Source organism: Ailuropoda melanoleuca, chromosome 7 (assembly GCF_002007445.2).
Source record: "Ailuropoda melanoleuca isolate Jingjing chromosome 7, ASM200744v2, whole genome shotgun sequence".
In the NCBI taxonomy this organism is placed as follows: Eukaryota; Metazoa; Chordata; class Mammalia; order Carnivora; family Ursidae; genus Ailuropoda; species Ailuropoda melanoleuca.
In genome coordinates, this window is record NC_048224.1 from 2,393,354 (window position 1) to 2,401,804 (window position 8,451).

An 8,451-nucleotide genomic window follows, 5' to 3' on the forward strand; every position below is an offset into this window, starting at 1 on the left:
CCTCCCACTAGCNATATTTATTTATTTGACAGAGATAGAGACAGCCAGCGAGAGAGGGAACACAAGCAGGGGGAGTGGGAGAGGAAGAAGCAGGCTCATAGCAGAGGAGCCTGATGTGGGGCTCGATCCCGTAACGCCAGGATCACGCCCTGAGCCGAAGGCAGACGCTTAACCGCTGTGCCACCCAGGCGCCCCTGAGCTTTACCTTTTCCAATAGAGACCAATCCACACCCATGGGCTGCCCCACCGCTCCTCCCACTAGCTTCTCATCTCTTCTCACTCCAACACTACCACTGATTCTGTTTTCTCATTTGCTAAACCAAATTGTCATTATTCAGTCCCTTCCAGACATCTTTTCCAGATTTGCCATAGTTAATTGAGCCTTATTTAAAATTCCTCCACTGGTTCTCATACTTCTGTGCTCAACTGGTCCCATTCTAATCTTGCCCACTGATCATGACCACCTCTGAATCCACCCTGTGCCAGGATTCTTAAGTTTTATTTTCTGCTAGTCATTTTCTCCCTTCTCTGGCAAGGTCATCCTTACTTTTATCTACTAACTTCTATGCAGATTGCTTCCTGATTAATGTTTCTAAACTCAGAAACTCTGCTAAGTCCCAGACCTTCATTTCCAATTATTGTTAGAGATTCCTACATCTATACCTGCAAATTAAGAATTGCATGTGCTATTTCCCTGCTTGCTAGATATATCCTCCTTCCAACTTGCTAATTTTTCTCATCTTCTCAATACCTAGGAATAAAAAACTACTGATGTTATTTTGCCAATGACCGTAAGGCCGATCTACCCTCTTTCCAGTCTCATGGGTACCACTTTTCTTCAGGACCTCATTCATGCCCACCCAAACCATACCAAGAATTTCTTTCTTCCTCTAACAGTCTCTACTGCTGCTAGAGTTATTATCCTAAACTGTAGCTGTAAAACCTTCAGGAGGCTCTCTGGTGATTTCTAAATAAACACTAACCTTCCTAGCATGGATCTTAAGGGCCTCCATGATTTTACTTTAAACTTCTATATCACATACTACATTTCCCATCATAGTGAGCTCCTTGCTACTGTTCCCTAAATGCTCTATTCTTTCTCTTTAACCCTCTCACAAGTTCCACAACCTCTAGCTCCTGTAATCTAACTGATCTCCAAGGCCCCACTTAAATACTGCCTCCAGTGAAGCTACGGCTCCATAACTGGAAATAATCAGTCATTTCTTAAAATACAGGTAAAAGCAATTTTTAAAATTTCAGGTAGTCCTTTATTACTTTTTTAATGGTATCCATTAAACTCTATTTTCCTATTTTATTTGTGCATATACCTTACTTTCTTTAACGAAACTGTAAACTCCAGCAAGGTAGGGATTCACATACCGTTTGTGCCTGTACACTTAGGGCAGCTAGCACAGAGCTTCGCACTTGATGAGCTCCCAACAAAGCTTTGTCAAATAAAATAAAATGTTCATTTTTCAAATGGCTGATCTTATCAAGACATGAGAGAATATTCTCATTTCTCCATGATTAGGAAATATATCTAATTTTTTCATCTGCATTTAAAGAATTAATTTAGGGCATATATTCTGAATTTAAGCGCAGAAAGCTTAGTGGTCACTCTGGAGGGCATATGCCCCACTAAATGTGTGTATTCTATTCTTCTTTCCCACTTTCCCCACCGTACTTAGGAAAGAGACTGACTACATTTCCAGATTTTCTAATGTGTCAAAAGATAAGAATTCAGTACATTTCCAACCTTCTCAGAAGCAGCTAAAAAAAAAAAAAAAGATATGTACAGTGTAAGGGCTTGGCAAAGACACTAAATATCCAAGAAACATGATTCTTTATATAATNAATTTTATTTGTGCATATACCTTACTTTCTTTAACGAAACTGTAAACTCCAGCAAGGTAGGGATTCACATACCGTTTGTGCCTGTACACTTAGGGCAGCTAGCACAGAGCCTCGCACTTGATGAGCTCCCAACAAAGCTTTGTCAAATAAAATAAAATGTTCATTTTTCAAATGGCTGATCTTATCAAGACATGAGAGAATATTCTCATTTCTCCATGATTAGGAAATATATCTAATTTTTTCATCTGCATTTAAAGAATTAATTTAGGGCATATATTCTGAATTTAAGTGCAGAAAGCTTAGTGGTCACTCTGGAGGGCATATGCCCCACTAAATGTGTGTATTCTATTCTTCTTTCCCACTTTCCCCACCGTACTTAGGAAAGAGACTGACTACATTTCCAGATTTTCTAATGTGTCAAAAGATAAGAATTCAGTACATTTCCAACCTTCTCAGAAGCAGCTAAAAAAAAAAAAAAAGATATGTACAGTGTAAGGGCTTGGCAAAGACACTAAATATCCAAGAAACATGATTCTTTATATAATTGTTTGTTTTGGTTTATACTTTCCCCTTTCCATCTTGTAGGTCACACTCAAACTGTTTGGCAGACAAAAGTAAACAAAACTCTGTGATTTGAAATTCTTTACCAGGGGCCTTTGAGATAATAATCTTGGTCAGCCAAGATACAAATCTAGGTAGAGGTTTTCCCAAAGCACACAGATTTCCAACCCAAATCAGGAAATAGAGATATGTGAAAATGAAAATAAAACAAAACAAAACCATAAAATGATACTAGCCTCATGAAAATTAAAACTTGTTTAATGTGTATGGGTAATAGCCTTTGGTCATTCTAAACCAGTACTCTGATGCTTTTAATATGAGGCAATAATGGACTAGCGAGATCTCACTTCTTAGGGGGTGGGTATATTCTCTATGAAAATTATCAGCCTACCCTGGGAGTGGTTAGGTGTTGTAATTATTTATAAAAATTGGAGGCTTGCAAAATGATGGTATCACTGCCACGACCGTATTAGTTTGGACACAAGTCTTTTCTATAAAGTAGATACTGGCCTGAAAACATACAACACATAAAGAGCATTGTTGAGAAAGATGATGGAGAAAAGGGGTGATTCAGATAATTTATTTAGAAAAAGTCCTAATCACATAATTAATGAACCCGTGAAATGACATACTAACGGACGGGGAGACTTCATCCCTGGTAATGCATTTAAACACTGGAAATGTCTGGGAAAATTCAAACCAGAGTAGAGTCTCGACAGTGTTGCCGTCAGCCTGCATGGTCTGCTGAGGCTTCTCTTCTTTGCTGAATTCTCTGATCTACCTCAATGGTCTGAATGTGCTTTCTGAAACATCTTAGAGCTATGTAAAGAAAATTACTTCACATATCTAAAAGTCATTAAAAACAAGAAAGAAAAAGATGATTTCTAACATTCTATTCCCTTGATGTTCTGCCTTAAAACCTTCAACTAAAAAGAGAAAGCATATCCGTGCATTAAAATTCCAGGGAGCCCGTCACTTTGTTTTCAAATGACATCCTGTGCACAAAGGTAAACCAGGCAGAAAGGCTGCCTTTGTGTTTTGATTTTCCACGAGGGAATTCCTTCAGTCATTTGAAGAGAAGCCCCACTGTATGTGCTAACACCTGAGGTGAAGAAATCTTTGATACATCTCAGGCTTCCTCTACAGGGGAAGTGACTGGCTCAACCAAGCTGCCACGCCTGTCAGTTTTAGGTCCCTATTAGAAAGATACAGTTAGAGAATGTATATTAAATGTTAATGTGAACTGCCACTTCAAAACCCACCCCCCCTTTACAGCTACAATTTCTCCTCCTTGCTCTCTTTTTTTAACATTCACAGCAATTGAAGCATAAAACGACATAAGAGCAAGATGAATTACATAAAAGAAGACAACTCATTATTTAGAGTACCTTAGGAATTCTCTGTTTTATTGAATTATTTTCTAACATTCTTAGCTTTTCACTGATAAAGTCATTGGTAAATTGCTATAATTAAAGAAGCTGGCTGTGCTTGCCTTTTTCCTAGACAGACCTTCCCTGTGAATTGGGTAGATTGGGCTCGCTGGCAGTTTAGAAGAAGAAAACACAATCACCCTCATCAGTATTTTTAAATACCTGGAAATATACTATGTTTAATCGCAAACCTTGATAGTTTAGGAACTAAACTAATCAAATAAAGTTCTCTGAGAACAGTCATTTTTAAAGGATGACGAAGGAGATTTTGAGCAGTGATGCGTATCACTCTCCTTTCCATACGTGTCACACTGATGATTTCAAGAACCATGCCCTATCAATTCGGCACTTCATAAGCCAAAAAGTCTGCATCATTAGAGACACAGTCTTGTTTATGATGAAATCTCAAGCAGGTTACTCAACAGTGTTTAAAATTAGGCAGCCTGTTGCTCCACTTAAGTTAATGACAGCTCGTGAGAAATAATTAGGATGGATATAGCTACCTGTCCTCCAAAAAGCCATACTCTGGTGAAAATGTGTAAGAATACCAAAGGAAAGAGATGCCGGCACAATTAACTTACAGACTCCGCATGTTCCATCACTGCTAACACAAAGAAGACATATTCTTGACCACTTTGGAGTTGCTTGTTTGTAAATCCACCATAATGTTTGTCATCCCCCAGGGTGAACTCAGTGGGAAGGACATCAAAGTGAGCGGCAATATATGGCTTTAATTCAACTTCTCTCCCATATCTGATGCTTCTGCGTTTCCTAGATATCTCTTTAAGCAGCTTAAGGAAAAAAGTGGGAAACAGAAAAAGAAATGTAAACAACAATAACCCAACTTAATGACGGTTTAATGGGAGAAATTAATTCAGGACTGGGAACAACTCTAATACAATTTGTCCACATTTCATGTACGACGTCAGCATCACTAAATCTCAGTTCTGTCTTTCAAATGATTGTCTTGCTGTTAAAGTAAGGTGCTAGACTGCTCTCGCAAGGCCGGGGCTATCACCACAGGACAAACAGACCCCTCCTTCACTGGTAGCTCACACCACTGTCTATCCTAATGAAATCTTCTCAAAGGGCAAGAGTGCATTATAAACCTAAGTAAAAAAAGTCAGCTTGATTCATGCAGGTTTTATTATTGTTATTTATTAAACAAATAGTAACCTCAGATAAAGCCATCAATTATGATCAACTTCTGGAGAGGATAGTACCACTTTAGATGGTTTTAATAATGAGATCATTTATATGATACAAATTCCCTCAAATCAGCAGAAATAGAATCAAATGACCAAGTTCTAATTGAAACTTATATTAAATAGACATTGTCACTCATTTAGCAATTTGTGGCTTGATTTGGTTTTTTGGCTCCTTAAATAACCTTTTGGTTATTCATCACATTTATCATGACATCAGCTTTTGTGGAGCTGATAGTTCCCAGGAGAGGTTGAATTATCTTCCCAGGTGAAACAGGCAGGGTAGATAAACATTAATTTTAATATCACCCTGAAGAAAACAAACATACCCATGTACACAAAAATCCTTCATGTATCTCTAAAAGAAAAACGTAGAACTTATGTTTCAATATTCCTGTTTTCCCCTCACCTTTTTCATTAGAAAGTCACATTAATGATATTTTATTACAAACGATTTCAAAGTGATGTTGAAGTGAGCTTTGTCTTCTCCCCTTAAATAGATTGGTATTTCACAGGGTGTGACCTGGGAAAAAGTTTACAGCAGTCTGTGATGCCTTGTTTTTGGAATGAAACTTGTCTTCAGCCCAATAAATAAGATTAAGGTACTAATCGAAACATGCTGGCGAAATTATCGGCTACTCTTGTCATGTAAGTGGAAATGATAGGTCAAAACCAAAGTAGTGGTATTTGCGCAGCCCCTAAGGCCAGGCCTCTGTGATAACGCCTGCAGGCTCTACAGAGAGCATGCGCCAAATCCTTATGCTGGGAACCTGATGGCGTACTACACGGGGTTGTAAATGTGCTCAGCTGGTCAAATGTAAATCAAACACGTACATGCTCCTTGGGTTGTAAAGATAATCCGTGCCCACGTTGTTTTGAATTTAATTTATAATGTTCTAATATTTTCTTTACCTTTGAGCTTACTGATACAATGAAAATTACATGAACTATAAGCTTTTATGAGAACCACAGTAGACTGGGCATCACTTGTTTAGCAAACTTGGACTATCTGATGATACATTCAGGTAGGCTGATCAATTAACACACCAATGAAGAGGGAATAAAACAAGGCCACAGACTTGGCACTATCTTTCCATCCTGTTGTCAAGTTTAGGTTAACTTATAATAATGCTAATCACAATGGTAGCAAAGATTTATTAAGCCCTTAGCTGGTGCCAAGCACTGTTCTCAGAAGCCTAAATATGTATTAGTTCATTTACTCCTTATAGTAAACCTTATAAGGTAGGCTATTATTATATCCCCATTTTATAAATGAGGACACTAAGGTATAGCAGAAAGTGGCAAATATATGTAATCAGCGCAACTGGCAAAACAAAATGAAATTACATGTAAGAGATTTTTTAAACTATATGCCTGTTTGCTTAATGGTTGCACAATATCAAGAAACGCAAATGCAACATTCAAGCTAAATTGATAATCTAAATTGTTTTAACTCAGTCTATACTTAGCCATATGCAATTTTTGTGCATCTGTTCTCATTAATGCAGCTGAATGTGTACTTAGATTTCCTTTTCCTGGATTCTTTTAACATGTTATTTTAAAAAATTCTGATGCCAAATATTTAATAGTATACTGGAAAAGTCATTATGAAGGTTATTATCGATACGTAGTAAACAATGAGCCATTATTTTAAGGACAAAGGTACTGCAGATGAGCTGAAGAGCTTTTTGAAGTCGGTTAATCAGAAACATTTACCATCAGTTGCTTATGTGACTGTGTCCTCTCTTCCACTTCACTGATCAAACCCTACCTTGATTTTATCCATATTTCACATGTATGCAACTGTCATAATTCATCCCTATCACTGTCATCCCCGAGAGTACCTTTTACTAGGGTTTCTTCAGAAGACTTGGAGAAGTACCTCATAATAAAATATTTGGGTTTTTTGGTGCTCCTTAGATGCAATGCAGCCATTCATTAAGGTCAAACCTGGAATATCAACTCTGCTCCTGTAGGTCCCTCTAATCTCTGCAGGGTGCTTCCTGTGTTATACTTTAAATTGGTCAGGTGTGCTCAGATGACACCAAAGTTACCCAGTATGTTTAAGTTACAGCTACAATTGACCACATTATTTAGCAGCAAGCCTTTGAAGTAAATGCAATGAAAAGCTTACGATATATTATAAGACCTGCCCTGAATTAAATATAACTAATATTTTATGAGTCATTCTGTCCAAAATTCAGTTTGACTATCAACGTCTGCTCTGCCCAGTCTGACCTTGACAACAGAAGTTCCAGTGCATGAATTTATTACGTGGAGATTATCCACAGACAAAGGATAAATGAGCTCAGAAGATAATATTGAGAGTGACTCTGTTTAGGAAGCCTCTTTCCATTTTTTATGGGCCTAGATGTGAGGCATACATGTGGAAATCCCCTTAGGCCACTATTATATTCAATGATACAGTATCAACAATTTGAATTACAGGACTTTCTAAAAAATCACTTGGTCAAATACATTTAAGAGAGGAACAGTGCTTTGTCAAAGCTGGCAGTACCAAGCCATAGATAAAATTACAACCATGCTTTTATTATCCATGATAGGGGGAAAAATGTCTGCAGGGATCAGGAACTGGATGAGTAGGCATAAAGTGAGGCCATAGCCTAGTTTCATTTGTTCCCCTACACAATAGTTACAAAATGTATTGAAGGTAATTCCAGAAGATATATCAAGGGCTTTAGTTTTTTATCAGAAATAATTTTCATTTTCCAGTCAATGCATATCTTATTTCTTCCACCATTAATTCTACAATGTGGTCTCAATTATATCAGTAAGAAAAGTGGGAAACAACCCATCCTGACCCCAAAATTTTGAATTAATAAATGTTCTTTATCAAACTATTATACAGATTAATGCACCACAACTTGTGGGATGATTAAAATGACCCTTTGTTATGGGAATCAGCAGCACAGACCCATAGAATTTAATTGCAGGAAAGTTCAATGTCATATAGCTCTATACTTTAATCCATTAGCATTGCTGTGCATTTTGGAGGTTAAAACCTGGCTATAAAAGAGAATTCGCTTCCTATTGCTAGCAAATGGTTCTACTTCTAGGAAAAGGCTATTATTTTAAAGTATTTGACATCATTTTTGCATTGAATCTTAATTCTTTGATAACTTGTTTTTTGCTTTTTGTTTCTTGTTTTTAACAGGAGGAAAGATTCATCGATTCTACAAGTTACCTTTTCATTTTAAAACCAATTCCAATGGAATTCAGTAATTTATTTGACAGCTGATTAAAATAATAAGTAATAATAATAACGATCTGAAGATTAACTGATTAGTCAGTTGCAAGTAAAAGCATGCCTTGCTTCAAAATGTTTACAAAAGGGGCACCCGTAAAGAGGGAACGTGATATGATGAGCACTGGGTGATATA

General features: G+C 37.2%; 1 protein-coding gene across 38 annotated transcripts in view; it reads right to left on the reverse strand.

Moving 5' to 3' along the window:
- The window catches only part of PTPRD (protein tyrosine phosphatase receptor type D), a 2,142,161-nt gene that overhangs the window by 142,381 nt on the left and 1,991,329 nt on the right, over positions 1 to 8,451 (reverse strand). For all 38 annotated transcript variants that reach the window (XM_034663855.1, XM_034663876.1, XM_034663861.1 and 35 more), the window contains one exon: positions 4,427 to 4,636. In XM_034663855.1, the coding sequence (XP_034519746.1) occupies positions 4,427 to 4,636 (210 nt within the window). The remainder of the gene's footprint in view (positions 1 to 4,426; positions 4,637 to 8,451) is intronic.